General features: G+C 50.0%; 8 protein-coding genes across 8 annotated transcripts; 6 read left to right on the plus strand and 2 right to left on the minus strand.

The window, feature by feature from the left end:
* Positions 1-306: 306 nt before the first annotated feature.
* Positions 307-2,149, plus strand: prnC (delta-1-pyrroline-5-carboxylate dehydrogenase prnC; the record flags this gene model as incomplete). The annotated part of the gene is made up of 3 exons (XM_057245705.1): positions 307-438; positions 493-600; positions 659-2,149. 3 exons carry the CDS (start codon positions 307-309, stop codon positions 2,147-2,149), a joined length of 1,731 nt encoding a protein of 576 aa, XP_057093968.1.
* Positions 2,150-2,358: 209 nt separating this feature from the next.
* On the minus strand, positions 2,359-3,473 carry N7529_010179 (sugar phosphate isomerase/epimerase family protein; the record flags this gene model as incomplete). Its single annotated transcript, XM_057245706.1, has 2 exons — positions 2,359-3,012; positions 3,084-3,473. The coding sequence occupies 2 exons, from the start codon at positions 3,471-3,473 to the stop codon at positions 2,359-2,361; spliced, it is 1,044 nt and encodes a 347-aa protein (XP_057093969.1).
* Positions 3,474-4,035: 562 nt separating this feature from the next.
* N7529_010180 (6-phosphogluconate dehydrogenase, decarboxylating) lies at positions 4,036-5,574 on the plus strand (the record flags this gene model as incomplete). The annotated part of the gene is made up of 1 exon (XM_057245707.1): positions 4,036-5,574. The coding sequence occupies one exon, from the start codon at positions 4,036-4,038 to the stop codon at positions 5,572-5,574; it is 1,539 nt and encodes a 512-aa protein (XP_057093970.1).
* Positions 5,575-5,818: 244 nt separating this feature from the next.
* N7529_010181 (S-methyl-5-thioadenosine phosphorylase) lies at positions 5,819-6,969 on the plus strand (the record flags this gene model as incomplete). The annotated part of the gene is made up of 3 exons (XM_057245708.1): positions 5,819-5,930; positions 6,008-6,517; positions 6,575-6,969. The coding sequence occupies 3 exons, from the start codon at positions 5,819-5,821 to the stop codon at positions 6,967-6,969; spliced, it is 1,017 nt and encodes a 338-aa protein (XP_057093971.1).
* A 1,543-nt stretch (positions 6,970-8,512) lies between these two features.
* N7529_010182 (TAPT1 family protein) lies at positions 8,513-11,599 on the plus strand (the record flags this gene model as incomplete). The annotated part of the gene is made up of 1 exon (XM_057245709.1): positions 8,513-11,599. One exon carries the CDS (start codon positions 8,513-8,515, stop codon positions 11,597-11,599), a length of 3,087 nt encoding a protein of 1,028 aa, XP_057093972.1.
* A 599-nt stretch (positions 11,600-12,198) lies between these two features.
* Positions 12,199-14,159, minus strand: N7529_010183 (uncharacterized protein; the record flags this gene model as incomplete). The annotated part of the gene is made up of 3 exons (XM_057245710.1): positions 12,199-13,553; positions 13,611-14,037; positions 14,097-14,159. 3 exons carry the CDS (start codon positions 14,157-14,159, stop codon positions 12,199-12,201), a joined length of 1,845 nt encoding a protein of 614 aa, XP_057093973.1.
* A 2,053-nt stretch (positions 14,160-16,212) lies between these two features.
* On the plus strand, positions 16,213-17,478 carry N7529_010184 (NADH:flavin oxidoreductase/NADH oxidase; the record flags this gene model as incomplete). The annotated part of the gene is made up of 1 exon (XM_057245711.1): positions 16,213-17,478. One exon carries the CDS (start codon positions 16,213-16,215, stop codon positions 17,476-17,478), a length of 1,266 nt encoding a protein of 421 aa, XP_057093974.1.
* A 304-nt stretch (positions 17,479-17,782) lies between these two features.
* Positions 17,783-18,881, plus strand: N7529_010185 (Short-chain dehydrogenase/reductase SDR; the record flags this gene model as incomplete). The annotated part of the gene is made up of 2 exons (XM_057245712.1): positions 17,783-18,134; positions 18,214-18,881. The coding sequence occupies 2 exons, from the start codon at positions 17,783-17,785 to the stop codon at positions 18,879-18,881; spliced, it is 1,020 nt and encodes a 339-aa protein (XP_057093975.1).
* Positions 18,882-18,953: the final 72 nt, after the last annotated feature.

Here is an 18,953-nt window from a genome sequence, read left to right on the forward strand (position 1 = left end):
AAGCCTTTGAAGCTTCAGGGCCGGCGCAATCTGATGCTTAGGGGGATCTCCACCCGGCCCGGTGAGACCCACCCGGGAAGTCTTGCCGGCGATCGGTGATTGGCTGACAGGGATCCATCTCAACCGGCCTCGGATTGGTTCACTTCAAACAGAGTAACAGCTTTTGGTGGTCAACCGGTAGTAGCCGGCCATTTCATCATGCTTCCCCGCGTATACTTTTTCTTCTCCAACTTTTGATTTTTCTCTTCTTTCATTATTTGAGCAATCTTTTAACCTGTAAAGATTCGAACAATCAATCAATCAATCATGTTGCAGTCAGCTATTTTACGCGCCCGCGCGCCCATCTCGCGGCTCGTATACCGCATTCCTAGCTCTGGCACTCGCGCTATGGGCACTTATGCCACTTTCAAGGTCCCCCAAATTAACAACGAGCCCAACGTGAGTGTGACATAATAGATGATATAATGATTTCAAGCTAACCGAAAGATCTAGAAACACTACATTCCCGGTTCACCAGACCGCAAGGGACTTGAGGATGCTCTGGCTAAGTACAAGCAGAGTGCGCCCTTGAATGTGCCTTTGGTTATTGCAGGCAAGGAGGTAGGAATTTACGAGGCAATTCTGATATGTGTCAATTTTGCTAACTTCAAACTTACAGCTCAAGGGCTATGAAACCTTCACCCAGAGCAACCCCGCATCCCATGCTCCTGTGGCCACCTACTCCAATGCCACCAAGGCCGATGTGCAGGCCGCAATTGACTCAGCCCTCGCGGCTCGTAAGTCTTGGGCTGATACTCCCTTCGCCGAGCGTGCCAGCATCTTCCTCAAGGCCGCCGACCTGATCGCGAGCAAGTACCGCTACGACATCATGGCTCTGACTATGCATGGGCAGGGCAAAAACGCCTGGCAGGCCGAGATCGACTCCGCTGCCGAGCTTGTTGACTTCTTCCGATTCGGCGTGAAGTACGCCGAGGAAGTTTACGCCCAGCAGCCTTCCCACAACTCCCCTGGCGTGTGGAACCGCACTGAGTACCGCCCTCTCGAGGGCTTCGTGTACGCCATTAGCCCCTTCAACTTCACTGCCATCGGTGGTAACTTGGCTGGTGCCCCAGCCCTGATGGGCAACGTTGTTATCTGGAAGCCCTCTCCCGCTGCTATCGCCTCCAACTGGCTCGTGCACCAGATCTTGCTTGAGGCTGGCCTGCCAAAGGATGTTATCCAGTTCGTTCCAGGTGATGCTGAGGAGGTCACTAGCACCGTCCTTGAGAGCCGCGAGTTCGCTGCTCTTCACTTCACTGGAAGCACTGACGTTTTCCGTATGCTGTACGGCAAGATCTCCCAGGGCGTGGCGGATGGCAAGTACCGCAGCTACCCTCGCATTGTTGGCGAGACCGGTGGCAAGAACTTCCACTTGGTTCACAAGTCTGCGGATGTCCGCAACGCCGCCGTCCAGACCGTGCGCGGTGCTTTCGAGTTTCAGGGCCAGAAGTGCAGTGCCACTTCTCGCGCATACATCGCCTCTTCTATCGCCGAGGACTTCACCCAGCAGGTTGCCGCTGAGGTGCAGAAGATCAACGTCGGTGAGCCCACCGATTTCACCAACTTCTGCGGCCCCGTCATCCACGAGGGATCCTTCAAAAAGCTTGCCGGTGTTATCGATGAGGCTAAGAACGACCCTGAGCTTGAGCTCATCGCTGGTGGATCTTACGACTCCTCCAAGGGTTGGTACATCCAACCTACCGTCTACCGTACCACCAACCCCGACCACCCTCTTCTATCCCGCGAACTCTTCGGCCCCATTCTGGTGATCTACTCCTACAACGACGCCACCGACGCCGACTTCACCAAGATTTGTGACAAGATTGACAGCACCAGCACCTACGGCCTGACCGGTTCCGTATTCGCCCAGGATCGCGCCGCCGTCCAGGTTGCCGATGAAGTCCTCCGTAACGCCGCTGGTAACTTCTACATCAACTGCAAGAGCACTGGTGCCGTTGTTGGCCAGCAGCCCTTCGGTGGTGCCCGTGCCAGTGGTACCAACGACAAGGCTGGCAGTGCAAACCTGATGACCCGCTTCGTCAGCTTGCGCTCCATCAAGGAGGAGTATGTCCCCACATACACCGTTGCCTACCCCAGCAACGCCAACTAAAAGCCGGATCACTATCCATGAGTCCTTTCAGTTGATGTTGCATGCTTTATGATATAGTTGGCGTCAATCTTGCATCCCACCCCGGCGTTCTGTTAATTTGCTCTACCAGGTTCAAAGGAATCTTCCAGATGTGTACTTTTCTCAAGTCAAACCTGACCATATGTCTAAGTTTACATTTTAATTCTTCAATCGTTCATTCAAGTATACTCTTAGTCTGTCGCACAATTTCTCAAAAGCTTCTGCATACTATCCATGGCCTTGGTCGCAAAAGGCCCCATTTCGTACTTCTTCCCTTTCCCTGCCGGCCCACTATCAAAAATTTCCATAGAGAACCAACCTCGGAACCCAGTCTTCAACACCGCCCTCGCAACATCCTCAATGGGCAAGTATCCACCATCATAAGGCATAGGCCTATAGTCATGACTCCACCTCCCCCGAGGCCGGAGCTTCCCAATAGTCTTATCTTCCAACGGCGGCTCCACCTTATACGCATCCGAGATTTGAAGAAGATAAATCTTATCCGCCGGCACCGTCGTCGCAAGCTCATCCATACTTGCCTCAAAGCGCTTCCGTAACTCGCTCTCTGAAACCTCCTCAATGAGCCCTGACTTAGTCGTTGGGTCGCCCCATTCGCTCCCTGCAGTTTGGAACGTGTCCAAACACAATCCGCAATTCGGGCGGTCGACTGCTTTCACAATCTCCCAGACATTCTTCCAGCTCGGCGCATGAGATGACCAGCACCAATTTTCATAGGCGAGGCGGTATTTGCGTTTTGCGAGAAGGTCAGATAGCGAGCGTAGATCGGAGATGATGGCGTCGCGCTCAATAGTGATAGTCGGCTCTGGTGTATCGGTTGCTCCGACCTGGTAAAAGTATCAGCCACTGCATCCACAGGTATTTATGGTTCTCTGCCGTGTCCCTGGGTCTCACGCACCTGCAACAAATCTGTACCCACAACATTCATAATCTCCATCCAGCCTGTCGCTCTAGCAAATGCCTCTTTTCGATCCATGGAGCCCCTGATCCAGCCCTCGAAATTGGAGAACGGTTGTAACATCATGATGCTCAATCCGTTGGCCTTGCATAGTTTGCGAATTTCGGCTGCAACAGGCAGTATCTGAGCATAGTCCTCTGAGCCAATTGCGTGGCCGGTCAGCTGCATGCCGTAGTCCAGAATATCAGGGAAGGAAAGTTCTATCGCGGTGAAGCCTGCTGCGCTGATTGCTTCGAGGCGGCGCGGGAGTGTGTCGGTAGGTCCGCAGCCGATTGAACATGAGGCGTAGGCGAGCGGGATAGTCTGGAGGGATGAGAGGGGGATTGCCATTTTGGCCTTTTGCTCTTGGAAGATTGATAACGAAACTCGATTTCGGGGATTGTGTACACTGGAGTTGGGCGTACGGGGAGCAGTCTCCTATGAAGAATCCGCTATAACCCAAGATGGAATTAGATAAATGCTTGCCTCATGCAATTATATTTTACCCTTGCCTCTTCATTGTGTCCATCGTGATGCAATTATTTCCCCTGGGGTAGGTGGCACTTGCTGATTAAGGCTGATTTCGTCACAGGTACATCATAACAATATTCGAACGGGCTCCCACGTCTGCCAAGTTTATGCCTAGTCAGCTCAATTTGCATTTTTTACCTCTTTTTTAAGATGTGCAACTGGGCATATGGAATAGCAGTCCGTGTGTTAGTTGGTGGCGTTTCTGATTGCATATTGACATTGTCTCGGACCACAAACCCGATTGCCACGAGCTAGTCGTTGAAGAAGAGCGAAAGTCATCGCAACTGGTTGTAATAAATCTTCTTAAAGTATAGTGCATTTATCCGGTAGCTCATGACCTGAATGTACTAGTCCTGCAGTAAAAAGATCATATATCGCCACAATGCCGTCGTCCATCAAAAGCATCGGCGTCGTCGGAGCCGGCAACATGGGATCAATGATGACCCTTCGTTTCGCCGAGCTCGGCCTTGCCGTATCGGTTTGGGATATTGAAAAGAAGAATGTCGACGAAGTCGTGAATTATGCCACCGACGACAAGGATATCAAAGGCCGAGTCCAAGGTTTCTACGACATTAACAAATTTGCCAAAAGTTTGGAAGGCAAGTCGGATCGGAAACTGTTCATGTTCTCCATCACGCACGGTGAGCCCGCGGATGAAGTTCTACGCTTGCTCAAGCCCGACTTGAAGAAGGGCGACATCATCCTCGACGGCGGAAACGAGAACTATCGGAATACGGAGCGCCGCCAGCAAGAATGCGCCAAGATTGGTGTCAGCTGGATCGGAATGGGTGTTTCAGGCGGTTATCAGTCTGCACGAAGGGGTCCTAGCCTCTCACCTGGTGGAGATACCAAAGCGCTGCAGCTGGTCATGCCATTCTTGGAGTCTTATGCTGCCAAAGATCCGAAGACCGGGACTCCATGTGTGAAGCGCATGGGCCCTGGTGGCTCGGGTCATTACATCAAGATGGTCCACAATGGTATCGAAGGTGGTATGCTGTCAGTACTTGCTGAAGCCTGGCAATACATGCACGACGGACTCGGCATGGCACATAGCCAGATTGGTGATGTCTTTGCAAAGTGGAATGAGTCTGGCGAATTGCGCAGCAACTTCCTCATTCGTATTGGTGAGAAGATCCTGCATATGCGCAGAACACCCCAGGGTGATCGCAAGGGCGAGGGAGCCAGTCGGGATGATGGATACGTGCTGGACGATGTGCTCGATAAGGTTGTCCAGGACGACGACAATACCGAGGGCACTCCATTCTGGTGTCTCATGGAGTCTGCTTATCGTCATGTATCTTGTCCCACATTAGCGGCAGCGCATTATATGCGAGTTTCAAGCGGAAACCGGAAAGAGCGAGTACGTGCAGCCAAGAAGCTTGAGATGCCCATGCCAAAGCCAATTGAGGGTACTCGGGACCACAAGGAGATTGTTGAAACCTTGCATCAAGCCGTTTACTGCTCATTCCTCGCATCTTTCTGTCAAGGTTTGGAGCTGATATCCCGCGCTTCGATAGACGAAGGCTGGAATGTCAACTTAGGTGATTGCTTGCAGATCTGGCGTGCTGGGTGTATCATCCAATCTGATCATATCGCTGATCTTTTGCAACCACCGCTTGCAGCGAATAACGAGCTTACAAATGCCAAATTTGTGGACTCGGTTGCACACGAACTGCGTCAGAGTTTCCGCGGTCTGAAGGAAATCGTCATGGAGGGTACTATGTTTGATCAGTACATTCCTGCGCTTTCGGCTACTTTGGAGTATCTCAAATATGAGGGAGGACTGGGGTTGCCGACCAAATTTATGGAGGCGCAGATGGATTACTTTGGTGCTCACAATTATAACAAGCCTGGTATTCCGGGTGAGGATCCAGGACCAGTTCATAAGGGCCCTCATCATTATGAGTGGTTGCCGGCTTAGACTTTTGAACTCCGTTCAATTTTACTCACAAATTTTACAGATTTTTATTTGCAGAAGCCACATTTGGGATCGTATTGGTAAACAATGGTATGCTTTCGTAGATCTGTATACAATGTGGTAGATGTATAGATACCCAAAAAAGCAAGTGGGGGCCTCAGGAACCGTCAGCACGTGGGTCGGTGTTCAACCAATCGGAGAAGAAGCAAATTGCATCGCAGCGTCAGAAATTTGATGATGGCGCAACATGCGCTGGACCCTGAGTCGATCATTCACTTCTATATCGAAACCATTTCGTCGAATTGAATCTCCTAAACAACTCGCTCGCAGAATGACTTCCCTCCCCACCACCTACGATGGTACGCCTCTGCGTCAAAATTTACTTACCCCTCACACCCCCACTTCCGTCGAAAACTGACGATAGTGAATCTGACAGGGTCCGTCCCAATCGCTGTGATCGGCGGCACCGGTCTTCGTGAGCTACCTGGCTTCACCCAGGTCGCCTCGTTGACCGTGGAGACACCTTGGGGCACTCCCTCCTCCCCTATCACCATCCTGCACCACGAGTGCAAGCACAACGGCAAGACCGTCGCGATCGCTTTCCTGAGCCGTCACGGTCTGCACCACCAGATCGCTCCCCATGAGGTTCCCGCTCGCGCCAACATCGCTGCCCTTCGCTCTATCGGTGTCCGTTCCATCATTGCCTTCTCCGCAGTTGGAAGTCTGCAGGAGGAGATCAAGCCCCGCGACTTCGTCATCCCCGACCAGGTCATTGACCGCACCAAGGGTGTGCGGCCATGGACTTTCTTTGAGGGTGGTGTTGTCGCTCACGTTCCCTTCGGTGACCCCTTCGATGAGGGTATCGCCAAGGTGGTGCGTGAGTGTGGACACAGCCTCGACGGCGAGGGTGTCGTCCTGCACGACCGCGGCACTATCATCTGTATGGGTACGTGGAAGCGGAACGTTTTTATCACACGAGGAATAAAGCTAATCAACTCTTCAGAGGGCCCCCAGTTCTCCACCCGCGCCGAGAGCAAGATGTACCGCTCCTGGGGCGGCAGCGTCATCAACATGTCTGTGCTTCCGGAAGCCAAGCTTGCCCGTGAGGCCGAGATCGGATATCAGATGATCTGCATGTCCACTGACTACGACTGCTGGCACGAGTCCACCGCCGATGTGACCGTTGAGATGGTCATGGGCCACATGAAGGCCAACGCCGACAACGCTCGCCGCTTCATCACTGCTGTTCTCGATGCCCTGGCTGGCGACGAGCACACTGACCTCGTCCATGCCAAGCACCTAGCTGGTGGTATCAAGTTCGGTGTTAGCACTCCCCAGACTAATTGGTCCCCAGAGGCTAAGAAGAAGCTGGACTGGCTGTTCCCTGGATATTGGTAGATTCAGGGCGTGACACACTGAGTGTAGCACGGCATATATCATTGCATTGTATTTATGGGATATGCATACGCATGATCAGATTGCGGGTTGAAGTTTAGCCTCATTCTCACAAGAAGCTTTGTTTTATCTATGCTCTTTTTGGGCCGCTTCCGATAGAGATCTTTCCTCGATTTTCTACATCTACATGTATCTAGTTTACCACTTAGGCTTGAAGAAGGAACTGGCCACATGATATCCAAAAAGTATAGTGAGACTGCTAAACATCGTTCTGTTTTTGTCTTCCTGTCTTCCGCCCATACGTTTCAATAGCATTACTTTTCGCTCGTTTTATGACGTCTGCAAAATCCCGTTGCAACTTCGTTGTCATTGTGCAAGTATACCGAGCAATTAAGATAGGATATTGTTAAAGCGAGATGAATCCAATATCAGCTGTAGACGTTGTCATTCTACCCGGCTACACGTGTGTATGATGTGTTTAGCTATCTTGTTCTCTTGGAGCTCCCATTTGCCGGTCATTACTCAAAATCTCTTACGCCAAGTTCTCTCAACTGTCAAAATTTATAGTCCTAGTCCTGCTCACCATAATTTCTGGAACAAAGTCTCAGACGAGCTAAGCGCCGATCAACATTGCAAACATGTTAGTATTCGCAGATTATATAAGAGTATGAGCTCACTACAGCTCTTGCAGATGGCTGACGGAAAGCCCGTTAGCTGATATGGAATAATAACGCGGACCACGTGGATGTTATGGAGGCTAGAAGACGATGCGGTTTCTAAATCAACAAAGGCTCTGATACGCCGTAGGCAGGTCCAGTGGATGATGGGCTTGCTGCACTGTGGTGCCGTCTTGTGTGAGTTTATGTATCTCATGTAACACCTTCGTTTAAAACAAGAATATCTGTTTATCATTTTTTAAACAAAGTAAAGCTCCGCCGGAGGGAAGCTGTGTCGGGAAACTGGGAGTTTTCTGGAAACCCAAGAATTTGATTCCAGATTGTTTTCTATGTCGCTCAGGTGTTCTGAAGTCTCTCACATCCCAAAATATGAAGTAGCACGTTGACTAAATATATAAATAGATAGTTAGGCTTGTCTACGACGTACGTGTTTACTTGCAGTAAGCACCCATCCATAGTTATAGTCAAATAGATCCATGGATCGATGCATTAATTGCTTATCGATTAGATTGCCGATAAGATGCACGTGATAGTCAATGCCTGAGGTGTCAGAAGCGACAACTGACTCACCGACCTGATAATCTGCCGTTATCTATCCCCAGACTCCAACAACACGAGTTCTGGCCAGACTATACACTGGGGGCCACTTTCTGAAGCAATCAAATAGCCATATCCTACCACATTTGTCGTTTCCGCGGTCTGAAAAGCGACAATCTCCGTCTAATCATAGCTGAATCAGGCCAGGTCAGGAGCCAAATCTAACAATGCCCGCCGAAGCTTTACGCTACCTGCTGGTATGATTGGTGACAATTGAAATCTGTGGACAATTCGAAGATCTCACCTAGTGGCGGAGCCACGGAGCTGGCACAATGAACTCGGTCACGCAAAATAGGGAAGCTTTGCAACAGAATACGGGCGGAAATCAACTCGCGAATGGAGCGAACGGAAGCTCAAATTCCGATCAACACACAAAGTCTCGCGCTCAAAAAGGAAGCCGTGACAAGGTCGACGAAGTCGAACAATCCGACGATGAGGCTGCGCGTGGCGTCATCAATCGCAACAGTGATACTACGGAACCACGAACGCATGATACGACCTCGGAACGTCACTTCTCTAGCGGCAGACATGAGGCAAGAGACTTTGGATCCTCAAAACAAGGTCTTGGCATCTTGGTAGAGCATTCGCCAAGCGATGGAATCGACCCTCACCGGTTGTCGGTATTGGACGTCTACGACGGCCCTGAGGCCAAGGCTGCTCTGGCTGAGTTATCCGACGAACTACTTCAAAGGGCACCTGAAGACAAAGAAAAAGTCATGAAATTGTCTCCTGAGAAGATTCAGGAGCTGACTTCTTCGCCGGAGTCAATACCTTACCGTCCAGCAGGGCCGGAAACAAACACTGGCAGGCGATCAGTATCCGATAATGTCCATGGGAATGCTCCGGTGACTCGACCTGAGATCCCGGAATTTGTTCTTCAGCCTTTGAGCGAACGACTGTCGACTGCGGAAGTTCTGCCAAAGCTACGACCTACTAAGGAAATATCAATGGGAGATGCTTCTGCGCCTGCAGGCCCCGCTTTCACTCGAAACACCGAGAAACCTGCTCTGCGTAACAGGCCGCACCCATCCCGAACTGTTTCTACTCCTAGCTCCTCACGGCGTCAACCGCCTTCTACGCCAGCGAACGATCGGCTAACGCAGACATGGGCATCCCGTTCGAAGCCGGACGGCATTGTCCCTGACCGCGACCCGAAGAGCCACCTCATTGCCTCTCCTCAAATCATAGAAACTCCTCTGTCGTCACCTTTGCCATCATCCATTCCCTTGCCTCCGATTTCGTTACCTACTTATCTACAACTTGAGCTTGCATCTGGTCGACCTTCACCATTGTACATCCACCATGATACATCAAACGACTTCCCATACGAATCCTCACGTGTGAAAATTGAAAGACTCATGAATTTTCTTATGCTCCCACCCATGCTAGAGCAGGTACTCTGCTTCGGAAGTTTGGCCTGCCTTGACGCATGGCTTTATTCTTTCACAATAATGCCACTACGGTTCATCAAGGCTATCTACATCTTGGTTGAGTCATGGGTGATGAATCTGGGCGCTGAGATTCATTTCATCTGGAAATTCGTCATGAACGGAATTGGTCGAGTGTGGCGCAGACGAAATCATACCGTTAAGGAAGACAAGCGCGAAAGACGCGAAAGCGAATCTGATGCCACCCCTCGCTTGCCTCCGGGCTCTTCTGCTGGACCAGAAACGGTAGCCGCAGAAAGAGATCCTAGACAGGCGCAGACGGACGCATCGAGAAGGAAGAATCGGTTTTCGGAATCCCGTAAAAATCATCACCGTCGCAAGAAATCGATGCCTTCAGCGTTACTTCCGGATGATAAAGCGGATATTTTGACAGGTCTGCTTATGATAGCCACATGCTGCGTTTTGATGTACTTCGATGCCAGTCGAATGTACCATTGGATTCGTGGACAAGCTGCCATCAAGCTATATGTGATATACAACGTCCTGGAAGTCAGCGATAGGCTTCTGGCTGCTATTGGCCAAGATGTGCTTGAATGTCTTTTCTCACGAGAAGCTCTTGAGCGACGTCCTGACGGGCGGAGCAAGATCATCCGTCCATTTTGGCTGTTCTTATTGGCACTGGTTTACACCGTGTCTCATGCAACATCACTCTTCTATCAAGTCATGACCTTGAATGTTGCTGTGAACTCATATTCCAACGCATTGATCACCCTGTTGCTGTCAAACCAGTTTGTGGAAATCAAATCTACGGTTTTCCGCAAGTTCGAAAAGGATAATCTTTTCCAGCTTACCTGCGCAGACGTCGTGGAACGATTCCAGCTCTGGCTGATGCTCACCATCATCGCTTCGCGCAATATTGTGGAAACGGGCGCATTCAATTTTGTCGGAAACCTCGGGTTGGGCTCTAGTTTCACCGGCCAGTCATCGACCGTTACTAATAGCACACCACTATCCACACCTCCACGAACCGCATCGTCCATTTTACCTCAGGCATTCACGCTCTTCCCATCTTCAATTCTCTCGTCCTTCAACAGCGTCAACTCCTTCATTCCAACCCTAGCCCAAGTCCTGGGTCCATTCTTGGTGGTACTGGGCTCAGAGATGCTAGTTGACTGGCTGAAACACGCCTACATCAACAAATTCAATAACAACCGACCAGCCATTTACGGCCGCTTCCTCGACGTCCTAGCAAAGGACTACTACACCAATGCTTTTGGCGAGCAGAACCTCACCCGCCGCATCGGTCTCCCTGTCATCCCACTTTCCTGTCTCTTTTTCCGGGTCTCGGTCCAAACATACCAAATGTTCCTCGCCGCCCTCCTCCCGCAACACCCATCTTCAACGGCAATGGAAGCAACCTCCCTTTCCTCAATCCACAGCCACTATGTACCCTCTCCCATCCCATCGGCTCCACCCCTGACCTTCGCAACCATTCTCCCCGTGTCAGCAGCCCATGTCAGCGCGTTCTTCCGCACACTACTAGAGAACGCCATTCCCTCCCCCGCGCAATCGGTTCATATCTTCACCATTGTCCTCCTCCTGACAGGCTATATTGTCCTGCTCATCCTCAAACTCTTGCTAGGCATGGTTCTTCTTGCGTTCGCGCGCTCGCGCTATAGGAAAATGAAAAGCTCAGAGGCCGAGAAGAGAGAGTCGCATTCGCGCCAATCTGGCGACAATGGCAATGGTGTTCCCCACGCTCGCGAGTTCGATGTTGAGGGCAGCCAGCGCGTTGGTGGCTGGGGTGTTGTGGAGGTTGGGGATGAGAAGCGGAGACTGATTTATGCAGATGATCTGGATGGGCTGCGGAGGGTTAAGGAGAAAGAAGAAAAGGACAAGAAGAGTAAAGATAAGGAGTTCAATGTCGATCATGTACAGCGGTATGAGATGATTGCGAAGAAGATTTGGTGAAGTCTGTTTAGGCTTTGCTGCTTTGATTTGGGGTGTCATCCATCGACTTGCATCGAAGTCGATTGTAAAGATGCATGGATATCAATCACATAATCTCTTAATATCGCTTCCATTGGATATATTTCATTAATTTTCTATTCCCGACTGACAGGACTCAATAAGTGGGAGAGTGAAATAACTGACGACTGCAAAAGTGATCCTAATAGCCTGAACTGGCTCTCTCACAACTTCATATTTATAGAAGCAGCATCTCGTTTAGTGTCTAGATAATATATGGTATTTGATCAAGCGATGAATTAACACAAGGCCCGAATTACCAGATTTATGAGCTGACCAGGAGGATAATGGATATCCAGACGATTAATTCATCTATCAAACTATTCGTCTATCAATCACTGCAATCAGCCGCGAGGGAAAGTGTAAAGATCAATTCATGCCATCGGAAGAAGTAAAGGATATCAAAGAAGAAGTAAAGGATATCAAAGTAATGGAAATGGGGTATGTAGAAGCGAGACTTTCTCGCTGGTCGTGATCAATATACATAGGTGATCCAGGCATTTAACACAAAGAGCCAGCTCTCTGCTTTCATAAGAAGAACATCAGTTATGGTGAGTATTCGAGCGATTAACCGAATAGTCCGGTGGTGATCGGCGCATAGCAGATGGTGATGCGGTTTGCGCTCGGTTGTAGTTGGAAGGATCTGGGTATATCTGCGAGCGAGGGTGGGGTGTTTGCGATGGCATCGGTGGGTTAAAAGCTGCATATTCACTGTATTGAGGTGCGGGTATTGTCGAGCTCATGGGTGTGAACGTCCTTGGTGCAGGTTGCACCGATGCAGCTGGCGTACGTGTGGGCATGTAGCTTGCCGGTGTGTATGAGCGAGAAGGAACAGGCGTTCCTCCTGTACTAGCTGGGGTGTAGGATCGCGTAGAGTAAGGATCTTGGTGATAGTGATCATGTTGTTGGTTGAAGGGAGGCGCGCCTCTCGGTCCATATGGGTCGTACTGGGGCGAGGTGTGACCACGGTTGAGATAAGCGTTATCCTCGGAGCCAGCAGGATCGGCCGAGCTATATTCAGGCGCCGGTGTATAAGTTCGATACGGCCGAGATTCCGAGCTGTCATCGGTCAGGTTGCGATATCCAGTGTTTTGACCAATGTGGCCAATCTCATTCCCATATGACGCAGGAGTTGCTCGCGAGTGAGGGGTAACCATCCTTGACGGAACATTATCAGGTAGAGGAGGGACTGGCGGAAGCGTCGGTTGCTGACTATCGAGGTCACTGTATCCCATTCCAGCCGCATTTCCCGTCAGGGAAGCAGACTCAGACATTACTGAAGATGACGTGGCCGTCCGCGCCGGCGGGGATTTGGGATCGAAGTCCAAGTTTGGTAGTGTAGGATTTTGAAACGGGGCGGTGGACGAGTTCGACCGCGAGTAAGGCGGCAACGTGGTTTGAGTAGTGCTGCGCGATAGGCCCTTGTCCCCGGTGGTAGAAGGCAGGGTTGGCGTTGAATCGAACGTCGGCAAACTTGGTTGAGTTGGTAGGCGGTCTCGTAACTTGAGTCCCTTCGCCAATGCCTTGGTGTTTTTGCGATGCACGATGCGCTTCAGACGTGAGGTAACCTTGCGGCGACAGTACCCCGAAAGATTTTTATCCGAAGTTGGAATATGGTGATTTAGAAAGATCACGTAAAGTACGACCGCCGAGATCAGCCTGAGAACCGAAAATGCCCAGATTATCAGAGTGAACAGCATACCAAACAAGACGAAAGCTTGGTTGTTGTTCTCCTCAGCTAGTATCTTGACATTGTTGAAAAATTGACTAATTGACGAGCTGCCATCGTCATGAGCATTCTTTCCGCCGGGGATGAGATCCATCTGCATGACTGAATATAGAGTTATCGCATTGATAACTTGACGTGGTCCGTCCGCAAAGATTGTGATCAAGCAAGCTAAAACCTCAAATTAGAAACGTTCAGAAAGCCAGTGGACTTTAGATGGTAACTCACATCGGAAAGAGAAGTATGCGAAGAGACCAATATATTCAGCAGCTTTGCGGTCTTTTGTCAATTCAGCAAAGACTAGGAATCTTCTATAACCACGACCCTGCTTGCCGGGGCGGACACTCTGAACGCGCACGGCGAGAGGGTCCAAGAAGCTGCGAGTGATACTACCGGAGCGCATCGCACTGATGGCATTGAACCATCGGTATGCCAGAATAATGAATGATGCAATGATACAGGCGGCGAAGATCCATCGGGAGATATTGAAAGGAATGGCTGGTTGAACTTTGCCAGACCAGCGGGAAAAAACCAGCAAATTGACTGCAGTAAATGTATCAACGCCGTAAACAGCGATAGAAATCAAAAGAAATACCCATACAAAGAAGTATGAGAAAGGTGGCCAGCAAGACTCGGATTTGAAGTCGTTCAGGTTCTATAAGGATATGATCAGTATATCCCGTTGTCAATTCAGCACTCATCGCGTGAGCATACCACATAGTCCCATTGCTCCTCCAAAGCCACCTCTCCCTTCTCTCGATCTCCACCGCACATCATCGTGGCGATAGACCTGGTCCTGCCAGAGGCGGTTCTAAGGTGTCAAGCGGGAGGTGGAATGACCAACAGTTGAGAGAGTCGACTTCCGCGGGCCAGCCAGGGAAAGTCGCAATTTAGGTGTAGAGACAGGTGTAGATGTTTAAGGAAAGAGTGAAGCAAAGCTCTAGGGAACCGAGCGATGGAGTAGAAAGATTGGTCTTAGCCGCGCGAATGGCGCATAACTGCGGGAGGCCAGGAGGCTGTCAGGTATTGAGGACTTCAAGCCACATGTATGGATTGACAATAAAGCGCTTGGTGTTTCAGAAGTGCATTGGCATTTGTTGGCCCTTCAAGAACAGCAACTTGATTGAACAAACAGAACGTGCCGATCTCTTCGCCAAGAAAGGGGCACGATCAACGGATTGTGGAGAAAGAATGCGCAATTGCCGTGAATGGGCTGGGGATCAGAATGATCAGTGTGAATGAATGAGCAAGGGCTTTTTTCAGCCTTGTAGAGCAAAACTCAATGACAGGTATAAGAGAAGGTGGGTAGGTCAAAGAAGGAGAAAGGGGAAAAGAAAGTGAAACACAAAGAAAGAGGAGTTCAACAGAAGTGGAGACGCGGGAAGTCGTCCTTTATCTTAGGGCTGAAGATACAATGTTTGTACACAATTCTTTTCCTTTATCTCTGTATTCTACTATTTATACTCTACATTGTTCTATTCAATTACTTCCTTTCGTGCTATTGATCTTATTCACAATGGTTTAATAGTCTAAACAAAAGCATTCTCGTTTCCATAGATCGATTCTGATTGCTATGGAATACTCCGTGCACACAACGGCTATTTCCCCACTGGTCCACTTTCAAAAATGTCTTGAGACCTGAAACAGATGGGGCATCGGAATTGTTAAGTCCTCGACTGACTCCATTCTGCTCATTCGGTTCATTATTATTGGCCCCCAGCACGCGCCGGGGAAATCCGTGTACTTAAGCGCCGTTGACATACACACTCGCGGACTATTACAACAGAACTTTTTACCACTGGCCTTCAATCCACTCATGTAACTTTATATAACAACATACATATCTGCGTAGTTATACGTAGCAAGATCATACTATCGAGGTTGAAAAAATGTTAACATTCCCGAAAACACTAAGTTGTCATATATTCTTTAGTGTCTTGTTGGAGGTCTTGTGTTTACCCCGTCTTTCCTTCCGCGTACTATCACTACCTCTCTGAATGAAGTTGCTTGTTGATTATAAGCTCTCTACGCGACTAACCTTCCCCCAAATAAATAACGTACCTAGGTAGCCGCCCATATTCCCAGAACGCGAATTTGTACACATTGTGACGCCTTGGAGCTTTGGGCATCACCGATGTTGGCAAACCTTATGGCGCTTTTCAACTGCTATATTAGGGTGCTGTTGTTGGCAGCTGTTCGATTTGTTCTCGTTTGTTTTCGTTGTGCCGCTTGGCAGCAAAAACTCGGAGTCAACAAACAATTAACATAACACCTAAGGTGTCGATTCATTTCTGCCGTCTCTTTCAGCCATTTGTTCGGGGGCCCTCAATGTCACAAGAGTTCAAGTACATGTGCTTACTACGAAGCTTAGACTATTGATCTAGGTCAATAGTTGTACGCTTCTCAACACTGCCAAGATTCAAAAGCATCTTCCGCTGAAACATCTTCTAAGCGCTAATTACGGCTTGCAGTTGCGGGCGTCCCCCGACCGCTAACACAATCCTTGGATACGAACGTGGCATGAGACTTTCATCTATACTCAACGGCTAATATGCCCATTCCAGTTAAACCAGCATCATGGGGGTGAAACTGTCTCAAGAATGCATTTATGGCCTCATCTCTTATCACCCTAGGAGCTATCCTCATTGGACCTTCCCCAATGGTGACGTCAGTTCATCGCAACTGGGGGCGAGTAAATCGCATTTATAATCTAGTGGGGTTGCCGTCTGTATATGACAGAGCACATATAAATTGCCAACTATCCTCCAGTTGTTGTCAAACATTCCAATTGCTCATACGTATAGCATCGGACATACCACATACACCCAGCATGCCAGCCGCCCCGCAGATCCAGAACAAGCCCGCTGCAGGGATCTCCTACTTTACCCCAGCCCAGGTTCCCCCTGCTGGAACCGCCGCAATCCCTCAATCCGACGGCACACAACCACCCAAGCTCTTCCAGCCTTTCACCGCGCGAGGTGTTAAATTCCACAACCGGATCGGCCTTTCCCCGCTTTGCCAGTACAGCGCCCAAGATGGCCACATGACTGATTGGCACATGGCGCATCTGGGCGGCATTGCGCAACGCGGGCCGGGCTTCCTAATGGTGGAAGCTACCGCGGTGCAAGCCAACGGCCGAATCACCCCCGAGGATCACGGCCTGTGGCAAGACTCGCAGATTGAGCCGCTCCGCCGCGTAGTCGAGTTCATCCACTCCCAGAATCAAGTGATCGGTGTGCAGCTCGCGCATGCAGGTCGCAAGGCCAGCACCGTCGCTCCCTGGTTGAGTAAGGCGGATACAGCGCCTGCGGAGTTCGGCGGCTGGCCTGATAATGTCAAAGGGCCTTCCAATGTGCCTTTCCATCCGAATTTCCCTACGCCGCAGGCAATGACTAAGGCTGAGATCGAGGCCTTCAAGAAAGATTGGGTTGCAGCTGTTAAGCGTGCTCTCAAGGCTGGTGTGGACTTTGTCGAGATCCACAATGCCCACGGCTACCTGCTCATGAGCTTCCTCTCACCTGCGACCAATGACCGAACCGATGAGTATGGCGGTAGCTTTGAAAATCGTATCCGGCTTTCCCTCGAAATCGCTAAGCTCACGCGCGAGAATGTCCCGGATGATATGCCTATTTTCCTGCGAGTTTCGGCAACTGACTGGCTGGAAGAGGCCATGGCGGACAAACCCAGCTGGCGCGTCGAAGACACAGTCAAGTTTGCGCAGGCGTTGGCTGAGAGCGGTGACATTGATGTTTTGGATATCAGCAGCGGTGGCAATCACGAGAAGCAGCATATCCATGCCAAGGCTGGTTTCCAGGCGCCATTCGCCGTTGCTGTCAAGAAAGCCGTTGGAGATAAGCTCAAGGTTGGCTCGGTTGGAATGATCAGCTCGGCTGAATTGGCCAGCTCTTTGGTCGAAAAGGATGGCTTAGACTTTGTCCTTGTGGGTCGTGGGTTCCTGAAAAACCCAGGACTTGTCTGGGCTTGGGCTGAAGACCTTGGTGTTGATATCTCCATGGCTAATCAAATCCGTTGGGGCTTTGCTAGCCGTGGAACTGGTGGTGGTCCTTATCTGCATAACAGACCAGGTAAAGCATAGACAGTACACATGTACTTAGACTGGAGTTCAGCTCTCTAGAAACAAATAAAGACCATGTTGATGAAAATTTTGACAAATTTTGGGGCCATGCATCCTCCGCGTTTGACTAATCCGTCCGTGGTGCTTTAAATCCGTCCGTTTGCTCGTCCGAGCGACGCTGCGGGACGGCACATAGATGCGCCGATTAGCAAAAATCTTATGATCCAGGAGCGAGGAATCAGAAAATATAAGTTAGCACAACAATATGATTCCTGTCTAATATATTTTTGTGCATCCTGTGTACAATTTTGTTTCATTCTCCACAATGGTCCATTTACTGGATGTGCAATCCTCCAACGCAAAGATTCAGACCGCACTCCCAGCGGGTCTCGTCGCGGTGTTTGTGGGAGGAACGAATGGGATTGGCGAAGCCGCCTTGAAGGAATTCGCCCGATCAGCGCGGTCTCCCCGCGCGTACTTCGTCGGCCGCTCCCAAGAAGCCGCAGCGCGAATCACAGCAGAATGCCGACAATTGAATCCTGAAGGAGAGTTCATTTTCATCAAAGCAGATATTAGTCTGATTCGCAGTGTCGACGATGTCTGCCGGGAGCTGAAAGAAAAAGAGCGTACTATCAATCTTTTGTTCCTGAGCTGTGGGACCATCCGTTATGGAGAAGGTACATCCATTACGAGCCCGCTTTCTCTCCACCAAGATACAATAATACCAAGCTCTTGATGCTGATACTCTGCATACAGATACATCCGAAGGTCTCCACATTATGACCGCAACTGCGTACTACGCGCGCATCAGATTCATCGTCAATCTCCTTCCCCACCTCAAGCACGCAACGAGTCTGCGCCGTGTCGTCAGCGTGTTAGCTGGTGGACACGAAGGACCTATTGACACTTCAGACTTCCAAGGAAAGAACATGTCTGTGCTCAAGCTGCGTGGACATGTGGTCTCAATGACCGATATGGCACTGGAAACACTGGCCGAGCAAGCGCCCGAAGTGACCTTTATCAACGATTATCCCGGTACGGTTAAAACCGGGATCGGTCGCGATCCTAATGCCTTTCTCACGTGGTTAATGACCATTGCTCTTCTTATTATTGGGCCTCTGATCTACATTCCCATTCGGGAGTCTGGAGAGAGGCATTTGTTCTTTGCAACGAGCGCGAAGTATCCACCTCGAGCTGCTGTGGATGAGGCTGCTGGGGTTCCTTTCGTCGGTGAGATTGTCGTTGCTGAGGGGACTGATGGGGGAATTGGTAGTGGTGTTTATAGTATTCATTGGGATGGCGAACATACTGGACCGAAGGTTGTTGGGTTGTTGTCTGGAATGAGAGAACAGAAAATGGCGCAAAAGGTCTGGCAGCACACAGTCACTGAGTTCAAACGAATTACCGGGTCAGATGTTGCTTGAATTCGTCAAGCAAAGCGTTGTATACTATGTTATACATATATTGACTCACAAATGGCAACATGGCCATATACC

The sequence above is a fragment of the Penicillium soppii genome, assembly GCF_028829465.1.
Source record: "Penicillium soppii strain IBT 18220 chromosome Unknown utg000007l, whole genome shotgun sequence".
NCBI classification, from domain to species: domain Eukaryota; kingdom Fungi; phylum Ascomycota; class Eurotiomycetes; order Eurotiales; family Aspergillaceae; genus Penicillium; species Penicillium soppii.